A 16,434-nucleotide genomic window follows, 5' to 3' on the forward strand; every position below is an offset into this window, starting at 1 on the left:
TGAAGGATTTCCAGTAGAGAAAGGAAAGTATTAGTCATATTATAGAAGGCACTAGTGAGATGAGAACTCATCTGGAATACTACATGCAACGTCTCTCATGCTTAAGAATTCAATTTGCAACAGGTGCAGGAAAGGGCTACTTAGATGATCTGACGAATGGCAACCCTACCTTGTGAGATGAGGCTCAAAGAGTTTGGCTTTGTTTAACCTATTCAAAAGAAGGCTGAGGGGAGAGATGGTTGCTCTTTATAAGTACATCAGAGTGATAAACACTGGGGAGGAAGAGGTGTTACTTAAGTTGAGCACCAATGTGGATATAAGGACAAATGTCTATACACTGACCCTCAAGTTTAGACTCACTTAGGCAAAGGTTTCTAATAATCAGAAGACTGAAGTTCTGAAACAGACTTCCAAGAGGAGCAATAGGGGCAAAAGCCCTAACTGGCTTCAAGGCTGGACTTGATGTGTTTATGGGGGGGATGATATGAGAGGACTACCTATAATGGCATGTGGCCCATCAGTGACTACCCATAGCAAAATCTCCAACTGCTGGAGATGGGACACTAGATGGGGAGGGCTCTAAGTTACTCCAGATAATTCTTTCCAAGTGTCTGGCTAGTGCAGTGGTCCCTAATGCGGTACCCCAGGGTGCCATGGTGCCCACCGGGGCATTTATGTGCACTCGCCTAGCACCGCCCCCGGGAGCGCAGCGCAGCGCATGCACGGCCCCTGCCCCGGGCGCCCAGCAAATGCACGGCCTCACCCCCGGGTGGCCTGGCAGCCCCACCCCCGGGTGGCCTGGCAGCCCCACGCGGCGCCCGCCACCCAAAAAGGTTGGAGACCACTGGGCTAGTGGGTCTTGCCCACATACTCAGGGTCTAACTGATCACCATATTTGGGCTTGGGAAGAAATTTTCCTCCTGGTCAGCTGGGCAGAGACCATGGGGGCAGGTGGAAGTTGCCTTCCTCTGTAGCATGGGGCATGGGTCACTGGCAGGTTTAAACTAATGTAAATTATTTGTAACTTGAAGAATTTAAACCATGATGTGCGGTCTTCGTTAACTTAGCCAAGAGGTTCGGGGTCTATTACAGGAAGCGGGTGGGTAAGGTTCCGTGTTCTACAGTGTGCAGGTGGTCAGACTAGATCATGACAGTGGATGCTTCTGTCCTTAAAGTGCATGAGTTTGAGTCTGTATTGTGCAGATTTTTGTTACTAATCTGCCTGAGATGTCAGGTGATCAGGCTGAGGCCACAGGATCGTTAAGGGAGGAGGTGACGGAACACACCGAGGCTATGTCTACACTCGTGACTTCTTGCGCGAGTAATATGCAAATGAGGCTAAGCAGGGAATATCGCCAAGCCTCATTTGCATACCTAATGAGCCACCATTTTTTTCAGAAGAGGCTCTTGCGCAAGAAGGAGCATCTACACTGCCCCTTCGTGCGCAAGAAAAACCCTCTTGGGCAATGCCGTTACACCTATTACTTTTCAGGAAGAACGGCACTGCGCAAGAGGGTTTTTCTTGCACAAGAAGGGGCAGTGTAGATGCTCCTTCTTGCGCAAGAGCCTCTTCTGAAAAAAATGGTGGCTCATTAGGTATGCAAATGAGGCTCGGCGATATTCCATGCTTAGCCACATTTGCATATTACTCGCGCAAGAAGCCACGAGTGTAGACATAGCCTAAGTGTCTAAGTTTTAAAGCTTTATTGATAAAATAATAAAATAACAGCGTAGAGTGATGGGTGCTTCCCACGTCACTCAGAGGAAGGAAGAAAGCGCTGGTGCCCGAACCCTAACCCACTTTCATACTCACACACTCGCTACCCGAGGCTGGCCAGGCCTGGGTGTAACGAAAGAAGAGGGGGAAGGGTGAATGGAGTTTGGTCCTGTGTACACAGGTCGTCCAGGTTCCGCTGTGATCTCTCTGAATTGCTCCAGCTCTCAGGAGGGTTTTAAGTCCTGGGCTCCTTTTGGGGTGTTCCATTCCGCAACGTCTGGTCCTGGTGCTCTTTGTGACAGTCCAAACCAGCTTTCTGTGGTCTCTTTGACTTTCCCAAAACACAACGGCTAAACTCTGTTGTTTTCTTTGCTTTCCTCTATGCTGGCCTTTCCTTGTCTTGCTTGTTATGGGCTGGCTCTGCTCAATTGAATTTGTCTTTCTTATGGCTGACCAGTGGATTCCAGGCCCCCCTTCTTTTTTGGCTGGCAGCTGAGAGTCAGATGTGTGCTGTGGCCTTTAGCTGGCTGGAATCAACATCTTATCTTCAGGCCTAGCAGGAGAGGAGTTAACCCATTCTCTGCTTTCTTCGTTCCTCCCCCTCTTGTCCCCCTGGCATCTCGCGACCTGCAAAGGAATCCTTCATTCATTCCACACTCACACCTTTGACCCTAACCAAAATGCCCTGCGATGCTTGCCACTGCGTTAGCAATATTCAGTACTGACCTGCCTCCCCAGGGGGACCCTTTGAGGGAGGGAGCCATTGGGGTGTGACAGTATTACAGCAATGGATATTACAAGCAGCATCCCAGAGAATTACACAAAGGCGGCCAAATGCCGTTTAATGAAATATTGCTCTAATTGCCTGAATTTAAACCATATATTTTTATTTCATATCCACATAACAGATCTCCTTTTGCTTATTCTGGTCTCCTTGTGCACAGAAACTCCTGACAGCGAGATCCACAGTGGTGGAGACCACAGCATGCAGAAAGCAAGATCCATAATGTGGTTCTGAGAGAAGAATTTTGCACATAATCAATTAATCAATACCGGATGGATTTGCCATTTTGCAAGCTGTTGGTTTAAAAAATAAAACATAAAAGAGGGATCTTAAAAAAATAGGTGTTTTCCTCCCCCAACAACCAACATTTGTCTGCTTTATTTTTGTTCAGGTTAGTGAAGCTGAGAGTGAATCCCCTGACACAGAATTATTACAGCATATCCCAAGCACTGAACAGCACCAAATCAGAGAAGAATCAGACCAGGCAAGAACATACCTTCAAACGGAGGGAGATTTCTGTTTGGACAAAACTCAGGCCTTACAGATAAAGCAGGAAACAGGTATTAAATGTCTTCTTTTATTGTTGGCTTTTACTGTGTATCACACTTCTACAGATATTCTCCCCAGGCTTCAGCCTATGCTCATTGAAATCAATGACAAAGCTCACACTGACTTTATTAGTGCGGGACCAGGGCCTTTTGCTCTATTGCTGGCTCTGCCACTGACTTCCTGATTTCCCTGACCAAGTCACTTAAACAGTCCGTGTCTCTAACTTTTCTGTCTGTAAAATGGATACATAATGTTTACCTGAAATGTTATGAGGATTAATTCATGTTGGTAGTGTTTTGAGATCTGATGGAAGATGCTACAAAATGGAAAATTATTATTATACTAACATGTAATTAGAGATTATATGTTGATCAGAGATGGAGCATGAGTGTTATTCAAATTTTGCTTGTTTTACTCATGCAAGAATGACTTCAGTGGGAGTACATATCTAGTAAGGAGCATGATAGAGGTTTTCAGGTATCTAAAAGGGTGTCAGAAGGAGAAGGGAGAAAAAGTGTTCTTCTTGGTCTCTGAGGAGAGAATAAGAAGCAATGGGCTTAAACTGCAGCAACGGAGGTTTAAGTTGGACATTAGGAAAAACTTCCTAACTGTCAGGATGATTAAACACTGGAATAAGTTGTCTAGAGACGTTGTGAAATCTTCATCTCTGGAGATTCTTAAGAGCAGGTTAGATAGACATCTATCTGGGATGGTCTAGATGGTACTGGGTCCTGCTGTGTGGGCAGGGGACTGGACTTGATAACCTGTTGAGGTCCCTTCCAGTTCTAGTGTTCTATGATTCTATGATTTGCCCCATATTTGAAAATGCCTTCTAGATCAGTTATTCACTCAGCAGTGTGATCATAGCCTTGTTGGTGAGCAGATACGAGAGAGACTGGTAGGTGAGGTAATATATTTTATTGGACCAACTTCTGTTGGTAAAAGAGACACTCTCAAGGTTACACAATACACATCTTCAGTACTCAGTGTGCAGTTCAGCTCTGCTTTCTTGATACACACACACACTTCTGCCCACACCAACAGTCTTCACAGAAAAAAAATCACATTATAAGTTCTTGTTGTTCCCGTTCTGAAGGTTCTAAAAAAAAGAAGAAAAAAGCTTCAAAGAGAGACAGCTTACCATTCAGCAAAGAAAAGGTATTTTCTCTCAGCATAAGTGCTACAGATAGTATTAGAGGAGCATTGGCAATGACTCATGCCAAAAACATTGATTATTTCTGATGGGTTTTTATGAAGTTTGTATAGCAATGCTAAAATTGGTAGCTGAGATACATTAACTATAAGTGGCATAGAAAAGTCCAAGAGGTAATTAATAATTCTCAACTCAGAGTGGGATTTGAACAGTGTACAGTAAATAAGTTCTAGTACCACACTTTAAACAGAAAAGAAAACATAAAATATTAAATAACTGCTCTGGAAGTGAGCACCATGAATTCTGTGCACTGAATGAGGCAGGGGTCTAGTGGAAAAAATAGTATGTGATCATGCAATTAAAGACTGTATTATAATTCAAACGCACAAGAAATCCAGATTGGATCACGCAGATAACCTTAGTTTTGATATATTCTAACTTTGAATGCATATCTTTGCAACATTAATGATCTTTTAATATAGTTTGTTGTGTATAATAGACCACTGATGGGCTCAACTCACAAAATTCCAAATTAATATCTGGATTTTGAGCATCCCCAAAACTGAGGGGTTTAGCTCTCAAGTTCTGATTTGGCCCAACTCAAATAAAAACGCATAATAATTTAATAAGATTCAATAAAAATATACTTTAAAATATATTCCTAGTTATTAAACAGAGTTTTCCCCTCCTTGTGCATTTGCTGTTGCATAGTATGTTCTTAAACATCACTTATTTATTTATGATTTAGAAGTGTGTGCCCAAGAATTTATCTAGTTCAGAAGATGCAGGTCTGAGAAAGACACACACACTAAAACATAAAAGATTTTCTTCAGAGACTCAGGTACCTGTTGTTGTAAATATGGGTTACCAGTTTACCTCAACTGCTGTTGGATGGCAGGAGAGAAAGCTTGGTGATGCATTTAGAATACAGTTTCACCTTGAAATCATTTTATTCATTTAGAAAATTAATGAATATTAAATAATACACAGAAACCTCCTTTACATCAGTGATTCTGTATAAGATGGTACCTCAGAAGAGAGTAAGTTTTGCTTCAGAAGGACCCGAATACAAATCTTAAGTCAGATTTATTAAACACATTATTAACGTTTTCTTGTAAATCTGGCATTCCTACCATTTTCTCCAGAATTGCTCAGGCCATTGGATTGGCAGTACGGGCGGGGAGGAGGACAGTTGAAAGAAATTCTATACCTAGTGTTACCAAACTCAGCAAATTGACAATGCATTGACAGTGTATTCATAATGGAATATTACCTGCTCGAACCTGTATTCTCCATAGATCCAGTGCATAGCGAGGGGAGTTGAAGAGTGGGGCAGGGTGCCAGTTTAGTTCCCCTCCACTCCCCCTGTCATCCCTCAACTAGCCTGCTCCTCCTCCACTGGCTAGAGCCTCCCCCTTGCCTCTCTGCCCCCAGCCCGACCCCGCTCCACCTCTGCCAGTGGGCTAGTGTGTGCGAGGGCCCAGCCCCAAACCGGAGGGGGTAGGGGAAGACACAGTACAAGCTCTCCCCCCCACCTTCCAGGGTCGGGTTCAACCAGGCACCAGGTTTGAGGTCCTGTGGTGGGGGGAGGTGGACGGGCAAATTTTGCCTTTGCCCTTGGGCACATAACATGATCTCTATGCTTCTGCACAGATCTCACTTCCTCTGTATTAATTGTCAGGCATCTGCAATCTGCCCCACTTAAAACACATTAATCTGAAGAAGTGGGTTGTACCATCTATGTGTTTTGTTAGTCTTTAAGGTGCTGCTGCACTATTGGTTGCTTTTTAAGTTTTTCCAGTTACAGACTAACTTGGCTACCTTCCTGAAATTTTTAAGACACATTAATTACTATGCTAAGGCTCTTGTAGCCTGTGCTGGGTATCGTATCTCCCTGATCATTTATTTAAAAAGAAAAATGTTGAATTCTATTTTTTTTAATCAGAAGGCCTTGATGGCTAGAGACCTCAAGACTGTCTCCCCGGCCCATTCGACTATTCCTATAGGTAAGGTCAGATATTCCAACTTCATTATAAGTTTGTACTTGAAATGATAGGCATTAACATTCTCTTCTTCACAGAGTGATCCCAAAAGACATTTTGCAGTAATTAATCAAATAACTCACAATAAACCTTAAAGGAACTAAAAATCTTTTGTAATTAAAGGTATAAATTGTTGAATTTCATCATACCTGGTAAGACCGAAGACCAAGGAATCTGTAGTCTTAAATGTCATTCAGTGGTGTAATTTGGATATTTGAACATACATTGACTTATTTGCACATTTTCTTTTCTGCCCCCATACCAATTATTTACCCTCCCACTGCTTTTTCTTTGTCTCCTTAGCATTTTCCCCTATCCTTTCCCCCTCCTTAATTTTCCTCAGCCTTAGAGTCCTAACTCAGTCCTTCAAGAACTTTGGCCATAGTGATGAAGTCTAGAGTACCTTCTCCATACAACTCCTCTGCTCTCCCAATGAAAGTAAGAGATAGGAACAGCAGGTGCCCAATATTAGCAGTTTACTGATAAATCTGGGAGACTTAACAACTCTTTATCCCAAGTCATTGCGATATTGGAAGCAGGACTGTTCATTGTTGAAATCAGATCCTGTTGTGCTAACAGTTCAAGAAGGTTCTCCAATAGCTCAAGTGTCAGGGACCTGTGTTTTGGAAGCAGGAAAATCTGTGTTCTGTTATCTCCTCTGCTGCTGGAATGTTCTGAATGACTAATATAATCTGCAAAAGCGGCAAGGAGTCCTGTGGCACCTTATAGACTAACTGAAGTGTTGGAGCATAAGCTTTCGTGGGCAAAGACCATGCATCTGACGAAGTGGGTCTTTGCCCATGAAAGCTTATGCTCCTACACTTCAGTTAGTCTATAAGGTGCCACAGGACTCCTCGCCGCTTTTGCAGATTCAGACTAACACGGCTACACCTCTGATACTTAATATAATCTAGTGACAGCCATGAAGCGGACATGTGCTTAGTGGTTTTTCAGGCCTGGCTTGACAAAGCCCTGGCTGGGATGATTTAGTTGGGGTTGGTTCTGCTTTGAGCAGAAGTTGGACTAGATAACCTCCTAAAGTCTCCTCCAATGCTAATCTTCTATGATTCTCTGTGGCCCCAGATTTGTTGAAATATGATGTATTCTTTCTAAACGTCTCTTGGTTTACAAGCTGTCATCACCAGTGCAATTGCCTGGTGCATAATTGGGGCAGAATTTAGCCACCAATGTTTAATAAATTTGCCACTCTGTCTTTTAACCATGAATGGTCTGTTCCATTGACCTAGAATGATTCGCACTTTAGAAGTTTCTAACAAACGACTTTGCTCTCCCAAGAGCTGTATTAATTCTTCAGCAAAGCAATGGTCAAACATTTTTGCCATGCAATGTCTTTCATTGACCTGAAGGTGGAGCACAGGCCCTATTTGTTTTAAAACTTTTGTTCTAAAACATAAACCTTTCTATATGACTGATCCCAGAGGCTCTCTGATGCTGAACGCTGGCCACAAGGCCCACTGGATTCAGTGGGGATAAAACAAAGCTAGACTGGAGATGAAATTCACAGGTATTTCATTACAGAAAAACTCAGGTTTTGCACATTCAGATATGAAACCTGGACCAAAGGATCCTTCACTAATTGTGCTCCTGAGGCCACCCTATTGTTTAAGGCCCAGGAATGAATAGATTATATCTTCTCTTTCAGTGAACAAGCCCATTGTATTACACAGGAGTTAGAATTAGAGGGGAAAGATAAGGTTAAAGGAGAATATAACTGAGCAGAGGCCAAGCCTTCCATTCATCTCTGTTTGCCTTTGTTCCTGAAATTGGGGTGGGGGAAAGTAGTCATGTCATGATATTCAAACCTTGTGGCTGAATAGGCCCCATCATAACAGACCTTATTTTTCTATGTTATCAGTAAGGGTATGTCTACACTACCACCCTAGTTCGAACTAGGGTGGTTAATGTAGGCAACCGGAGTTGCAAATGAAGCCCGGGATTTGAATTTCCCGGGCTTCATTTGCATATTGCCGGGCGCATCATTTTTAAATGTCTGCTAGTTCGGACTCCGTGCCCACAGCTACACGCGGCACGAACTAGGTAGTTCGGATTAGGCTTCCTATTCCGAACTACCGTTACTCCTCCCTGCCACCCAGACCCTGCACGTCCTTGCCCCTGCTCCATGCCAACACCCTACACCCCCATCCTGCTCCTTTCCCCTTCCCCTGGCCAGACACCTACTCCTGGCTTGCTCCAGCACCCTACCTCCCACCCAGATTCTGCACCTCCATTCCTATCCCACCTACTGTCAGCTCTGACCCCCACACTGGACCCCTCATTTTTGGCCCCACCCCAGAGCCTATGGAGGCCCACAAAATCCATTGACCCCAAATTTCCCAGAACTTTCTCCCATTTCCCCTCCCCCTCCCCATCCATGGGCCTGGAGTACCAGGGGAGTGAGGTGTCTCAGGCACTACATCAGTCAGGGCTGGAGGTTTTTGGAGGCGTTGTTCTTTTGCTTCTCACTTGTATGGTCCTCAACTGATTTTTCTGTGGGACAGTGATCCCTGGCCCAAAAAACGTTCCCCACCTCGGACATAAATAAAGACCATATTGAAACCTTTTGTGTTGGACGTAATATTTTAGTTTATTTATTTAAAAATGAAGCCTGGCCAACAAGCCCCCAACTGGGGCCCAGCCCCCATCTGTCTGCAGCATCATAAAACTCCAACAACCCCACATGCCCCAACCCTGAGCCCATCATACTCTTCAACCTCCTGCCCTGAGCCCCACATCCCCAAACTCCTGCACCCCCACATCCCCACCCCCTGCCATAAGATTGACTGAAGACAGCCTGAATATGTGCATGAAGCTAGATTTGACCAGTTATGATGTAAACTTCCAAGAAATGTACGAAAAGATGCAACAGCAGAAGTTCCATTAAATAAAGTCTGTGAGTACAGTGCTTCATTTATGCTATTATTAATCATTATGTCAATTATCAATACTATTAAGTTGTATATTTTCAGTCATGCAAACAGGCATTCTTATATGGTTCTTTGACCAGTTATTCTGAATTTTGATGTAGTTTCGCTCTTTGGTTTGAAAAGGCTGCTGACCCCTGAGCTGGAGTGAGATTAATGGAGCTGCAAAGAAAGCTCTGATTCTGCTAGGCCTAAATACTGAGACGAATGATATTTTAGAGAAAAATAAGGCCTTTATGAAGGACACTTTTGTCTCTGTGCCCACAATGGATTTGGCGCTTCCTAAAGTTAGTCTTCTGGCTTCAAAGTAGATGGTATACATTTCTGTTGATCTGTGGGGTAACGGTGGTATTCAGATTTTCAGAAGGTTCCATGACAGCATAGAAATGTCCTTTCAGGAATACTGCTACTGTCAAATTTCAGCACAAATGCTATTGGAACTATTTATTTATTTTATGGTTTATAAAACACAGCTCTTGGTGTGCGTACACAAGTATAACATCACATATCTCAGGATCTAACGACATAAGGATGCCCGTCCTAGCCCCACTGAACTCACTGGGAACCTTACCATTGACTTCTGTGGGGGAGAGGAATTGGGCACAAAATGAAAACTGAAAAGAAAAAAATATGCCCCCAAAACTATTCAGCCCTTCCCAGCTCACCCCTTCTGACAAAGGTTTGAGTAATAGACTTAACAACATGGCCTTGATGTCAGCCAACTCATTTCTATGAAGCCAGTGAGGAAAACAAACTGCAGAGTCAAGGGCCTTTTACTAAGAGCCTCTTGGCACCATCTCCCAGACCTTTTAATCTAAGGTTTGCTAGCTGATGCAGACCTGCTGATTTCAACCACTGGAATAAAACATAAAGAGAAAGACGGTGGGCAAAGTGGCCAGGATCAAAGTTGCATAGTGCTTTGGTGATCTAAGATATTGTGCAAAGGCATTTCCTTTTGTATGTTAAACGTGGGATGTGAAATACTTCGTCTTATTCTGATAAATTATACCTCCACGTAAGATAGTGATAGAAACGTAGCCGTGTTAGTCTAGGGTAGCTGAAACAAAATACAGGACTATGTAGCACTTTCAAGACTAACAAGATGGTTTATTAGATGATGAGCTTTCCTGGGCCAGACCCACTTCCTCAGATCAAATAGTGGAAGGAAGTAGGTCTGGCCCATGAAAGCTCATCATCTAATAAACCATCTTGTTAGTCTTTAAAGTGCTACATAGTCCTGTATTTTGTTTCATCTCCATGTAAGGTATGACATATATCATGGACTGTCTGCTTCTCAGAGGAAGGCATATCTCTATTCCATTGTATTACTGACATTCTAGAAAGCAGCACAAAGATCTCCACAAAATTAGCACTCGGAAAAAAGAAGTAACATCTTGGCATCCGTCACTACTGTGATGCCACTGCTGCCAACGATGTAAAAGCAGGTCAGTTCCCTCAGGTTTGACAGCCTAGTCTTTAGGTACAGTAAGTAAAGTACTCATCTAAGTCAGGTAAGGTCCTTCATTCTCCAGCCTACTTTTAATTATAATTGCTGTCGTCCTCATTTCTTTTGTGAAAGCTGCAAATGCAGTTAGGGTTCTGGTATGCTGATCTCTGACAATATCAAATGTTCTAAGAACTCTTAATCGAAGGCAGCTCATGAAAGCACCTCAGGGAGCACTTTATTCTCTGTGTTTAAAAGGACATGAAAGTACAATAGCTCTCTTTATACTGGTATAAAGCAGTTGATTGATCTTGGCAGTTTAATAAATAATACAGTTGCTTCCATTAGACACTGTTAATAGACTCCTGCCTGGACTAATGTTGTATTAAGTTGTTTAAGTGCTTAGATGTTGTCTGCCTACGTCTTCTCTGAGTTAATCTTTTATCTCCTGAAGGTAGAGCTTCCAACAGTAACCCCCAAAAAGGGCATGAAGAGCCCAACTCGTCATCCCTTTCTCTGTTTTCATATGTACTGTTGCAAGCAGCAAACTACTTATGTTCCTGGCTTGGCCAGTTGACTGGCTAGCATCTCATGTTTGGAGGGATTCAAATGTACTTGTACATGTAGAATCACAGACACTTTGTATTAGAGGGGGTCAGGGTAGAGGTGGTTTCAAGATGAAAAGTTTGAATCAGTACACTGAATTTTAGGGTGTTTGAATCTAGATTTTTATTTCAGTCCACTATAAAAATATGGATCAGTTCCAAAATTTATCTCCATGTTCAGATTTCAATCCTAAATTCAATTTTTTGGGGCCCAACCCTATTTTTATGTTAACATGAGCAATAATGCCATTTGTTTTATATGGAGAGAAGTGCACTCAGTGCTTTTGTTTCTAAAATGTGAGGCCTGTGTGTGTGTTTTATCATGAGCGATATGCCAGGGACCATGAGACATGGCACAAATGTTAAGACTGAAGAAATGTGCAAGTAACATTGGTAGCTAGGGATCATAAAACCTTTAGTGTGTTGTCTTCTGCTTATTTTTTTCTCTCTGTGCCAGGAAAGAAAATGATTCCTACTCTTCCATCTGAGGTATGTGATAAACAAGAGGGGGAAAATGCTTTGATCATTGGGAATATGTTCCAAGGATTTTCATGACCAGAATTTGATGCTTTGAAAACATGGCTTATGCACTGGCATGTGTACAGGGTGTGCCAGGTGTGCCCAGGCACACATTAATGTCTTAAGGTTGCCAAGTGTCTGGTTTTCTACTGGACAGTCTGGTTTTTTTGGGCTCTGTCCGGTAAAAAAAATCCAGAAAATACTGGACATGTGCAGTGTCCAGTATTTTCTGGTTTTCTGACCAGGCTCCCGGAAGCCTGGCTCGGGGAGTGGCTGGAAGGCAGGGCGCGATCGGCGCTGGGAGCCCTGGTTGCGTGTGAGGAGGAGGGGCAGCCTGGTCTGTGCTCCTGCACGCTGGTCAAGCACGTGGTGGACCTGAAGCCAGACTGACTCGTGCTTCGCCTGAACCGTGCGGGGGGCGGGAGCGCCCTGGGATCTGCACTGCCCGGGTCAGTCCCGCTCCCCAACCCCGCTCTACCTCCCGCCGGCTGGTTCCTCCTCCCAATTTTCCCCGGCCAGCCCCACTGCACCCCCTGCCAGCGCTGCTTCGGGCAGCCAGTTCTCCCCTTCTCCTCCTGAGCTCCCCCGGCCAGCCCTGCTCCCGCTGGCCTCCCCTCCTTCCCCCCGATCTCCACCGGCCAGCCCTGCTCTGCCTTCCCCCCTCCTCCTACCAACCAGCTCTGCTTCCCATCGGCTGCCTCCCCCCCCCCCCCGATAACCGCCGGCCAGCCCCCGACACCCTCCCATCAGCTTTGCTTCCCAGCCCCCCCCTTTCCTCCCGGTCAGCCCCACTCCCCTCCCGGCTGGTCGTCCCCCCTCCCCCATGAAGTGTGTCCAGTATTTTTTTTAAGACTACCTGGCAACCCTATAATGTCTCCAAAAAAAAGTGGCTTTGTGTTTTAATGTAATCGCATGATATGCTTTTTTAGTTTTAAAGTATGGATTGCTGTATTATGCAATAAGCGCTGAATTGCACATGTAAAAAACAAACTAAGAAGTACGTCCCATACTTAAGTTTGTATTTTTTAAGTAAAGTTTAGTTGTTAATTTAAAAAAAAATAAGTTTAGTTAAGTTTTAGTTTCTTTAGTTTGTTTGATGAATAAATATAATGTCCTTTATGATTGAGTATTCAATAAATGTTCGCCTTTAAAAATAAATCTCTGGGTGCACACCTTAATGAAATGTGCTGCGCACGCCTATGGGCTTATGGTATTGCTGTTATGCATGTTCAGAATTTTTAAGAACTCCAGAGTGTTTCCAGTTTGACTCTCTGAAGACTGTGTTTCCTCCAACTTAAAACCCATTTCCCCAAATGAGGATCCATGCAATGTCATCTTTGTTCCTGCTGATAAAGATTGGACAGATTCCCTTTGGAGTCGTGCAGAGCTCCAGCTTCATTGCTTACAGGAGTTGCTGCAGAGGTGATATGAATTGACTTGGCACCTGTGTGCAAGATCATTCTGATTGTAGTGGATGTTTACCGTTCCTAGAGTCAGTAATTCATTTGATTATAATAATTATTAGCACTCTTGCTGTTTATCTGGAATATTCTATCTGGGCATGTTTACTGGAAACAAAGCAAAAACTAGGGAGTTAACATCAATCAAAAACTGTACCTAGTGATAGAGAAATAGTCAGAGTTCTAACCTGGCACTCAAGAGAAGAGGATTTTTGTCTTTGCTACAGACATTGTGTGTGATCTATGGCAAGTTACTTAGTATACCAGTGCTTGAGATTCCTGCCTATAAAATGGAGATAATATAGCTCTGCCCTACCTCACAGAGATGTTGTTAGAAGAAATACATTAAAGAGAGAAGGTGCTTAGATCCTACAGTAATAAATACTTAAGATAGATAGCTTGCTCAAATAGAAGAAATTCACACTGTGAGGAGAGGATCAACAGATTTGGGTTCTTTCAGACCAAGAGGGGAATGAGCTCCAAAGCTAAAAACCCTTTCTCCAGACTTGTGTGTTCGAGGCTTGTAGCTGTTATAAAGAGGACCTCTTCTAGTTTCAGCTGTTGAAGTAGTGCTTGCAGTTTTTGTGGCCTTTCCACATTGTAATTTAAAGTTAAAATAAAAAAACATTTCCGTTCAAATACAAAATCCTGGACTGGAGTCATGCATAAGCTTCGAAATGGTAAATGGATTCATTTAAAAAAACAAAATTTTTTTGTTGAAAGCTACTAGCTCTGAGTTCAGGATTCTCAACATGTGAAGTCAGAACTAATGATGTTACCAAAACCTAAATGTGCCAGAAAGGCAGCTCTTTGCTCTGCTGTGAGTGCTATTGATTTCTTCATGATTCCTGTGTGAAAGACAAAACTCAGCTCTCAGGTCTTGGTAAGTTAAGTCATTCAGTTCATTTTCAGAATCATGCTGCTGAAAGGTTTTGTTTTTTAATCAGACAGGTAGGATTATTTCTTTTCTCTAAGATGTGTGAGCAATTGCTGCTTCTGTCAGTAAGGGTACGTCTACACTGTGTAGCTATTTCAGGATACTGGAGGTATCCTGTAATATCTACCCACCCCCACCCCTGTCTTAGCAAGCCGCCTGTTATTTCGAAATATTTTTCAAAATAATTGGTGCACTATTTCAGAATCCCCATAAGCCTCATTCCACGAGGGTTAAGGGACATCTCAAAATAGTGCGTTATTCCAAAATTTGGTTCTGTGTAGATGTGCCAAATTTCAAAATAAGCAGTTTTGAAATAGAATTGAAATAAGATATGCAATTTGCATAGCACATCCTAAATGGACAGGTTTCTTCCTGTGCCCAATGTGCAAGGACTATTAATGAAATCTGCAATAAACACCTGAGTACTAGACATACTCAACACATTTTGCATCTGACTGACATGTCAGGGAACTAACTCCTCCTAGATATTTTGATGCTTTTAAACACCATTTAAGGACTGAATGTAGGGACTTTTGGGAAATGCAATACAGAACCTTTCTTTTTAAGATCACCCAGTGGCTGGTTGAGGCACATTAGCAAGGGGTATTGAAGGGGAAGCTTGTCTTGCTGAATATGTGGTACTTGCCCTTTGCAGAGCGGATAAGGTTTCCAATGTTGTCAAACTTGCACTTTTCAGGAGCTCAAGCTCATGTGGATATTCCCAACTGGATTTAAAGAAGTGACTATTTCTTTTTGTTAGCAATTGAGGTCATTTGATTAAAATGGCTGCTAACACATAATGATGTAGAGCAGAAGAATTAGGAAGCTGAGATTTGAACCCAAGTTATGATCTTCTGTATTGTAGCCACATGTTCCAGTTGCTATTTTTCCATAAGTACTGAGCACCTCCTGGGATGTGCTAAGCACCCACACTGCTCAGAGAGGTCAATAGGCATTGAAGATGCTCAGCCCCATGCAAGGTTTGACCCTTTGACTCCCATCTCTTTAGTTAGAAATCATGTTGTTTTATCTAATGCTTGTCTCTCTGTCTGTGTGTTTTAGGCGGTGGCGCCAGCTGAGAAAAGGTATGCGGAGTGGAATGATTAAATCATGCATTTTCAAATAATCAAAGGCACGCTCTTTCTGCTAAGCAAGAATGTGGTTTCTTTGAACAGACATCTAACCAGATTCAGGATTTCTTTGGGATTTTAAATTTCTTAGAAGAACAATGGAGGAAAACTGAATCTGGTTAAGGCTGGTTCTGCTCTCCTATATACCCAGGGCCAGATGTAATCTCATTTATATTCTTTTCATGTTTCAGCTGACAGAAAATAACTGTGCAGTCTGATTTCATTCTCTAAAGAAAATTGTTCCTATTGTGACAGTGTTTCAAAGCATTTCACACCAACATCCTTTTTCTATGTATGTTGTTGGCTATGACTGCAGCACAGGAAAGACACTTCAGTGAAACAAGTGGAAGGGGGACAGATTGTTATTATATATTATTTGTCTAGGGCCAGGCATGGACCAGGACCCCATTGCACTAGGGGCTGTACAAGCACAGAAGAAAAGGATGGTCTTGCCCCAAAGAGCATATTCATTATTTTTGTTCAACTGTTCTCTTCCTTCATCATGAATTCCTAACGTCGTAACAGCTTCCAGCTTGGAATGTACCTCCCTCAGTTCACTGGACTCTGACAAACATTAAAGCCAATTGAGACTACTCATGTGCTTAAAGTTAGGCAGGTACTTAAATACTTTGCTTGAATTAGAGCCAAATAGTACCATTTAAGGACTGTCCAGTGTCTGGATTGTTCAGAGCTACTACACATAGAGGGAACTCCAGAAGATAACATGCCTCCATCATTTGCACTTCCTGGAATGCTAGTAGGAAGCAGGGGATGCCCATTAACAAACAGAGGTGCTGTGATTGGGCCTGGTTTTTACACTGCCCTCTTGGGTAGGGTTGCCAGGCATCTGGGATTGACCCAGACAGTCTGGTATTTTCAGCTCCTGTCCGGTAAAAAAATGATCAGAAAATACCAGACACTTAAAATGTCCGGTATTTTCTGATTTTTTTCCCAGCCAGGGGGCAAAAATACCAGACTGTCCGGGTCAATACTGGACACCTGGCAACCCTACACACAGTCAGCAATCGCCCCCCTCCCCCTGCCGCCGCTGCTTACCTGCTTCTGCAGGGGAGCTGTTTGACCCAGAGCAGGGAGGGAGGCAAGATGGCCCCTGGCTTTCTTTCAACAAAATTTTTTCCACGTTTTTTTGGA

The 16,434-nt window shown here is 43.1% G+C and overlaps 1 protein-coding gene across 1 annotated transcript in view; it reads left to right on the top strand.

Annotated features, from left to right (window-relative positions):
• C11H3orf22 (chromosome 11 C3orf22 homolog) overlaps positions 1-16,434 on the top strand; it is a 91,547-nt gene that overhangs the window by 56,829 nt on the left and 18,284 nt on the right. Inside the window, exons 24-28 of the mRNA XM_025183140.3 lie at positions 2,893-3,061; positions 4,147-4,208; positions 6,149-6,209; positions 11,694-11,725; positions 15,215-15,237. Of these exons, the coding sequence (XP_025038925.3) occupies positions 2,893-3,061; positions 4,147-4,208; positions 6,149-6,209; positions 11,694-11,725; positions 15,215-15,237 (347 nt within the window). The remainder of the gene's footprint in view (positions 1-2,892; positions 3,062-4,146; positions 4,209-6,148; positions 6,210-11,693; positions 11,726-15,214; positions 15,238-16,434) is intronic.

This window comes from Pelodiscus sinensis, chromosome 11 (genome assembly GCF_052426305.1).
Source record: "Pelodiscus sinensis isolate ZL-2025 chromosome 11, ASM5242630v1, whole genome shotgun sequence".
NCBI classification, from domain to species: domain Eukaryota; kingdom Metazoa; phylum Chordata; order Testudines; family Trionychidae; genus Pelodiscus; species Pelodiscus sinensis.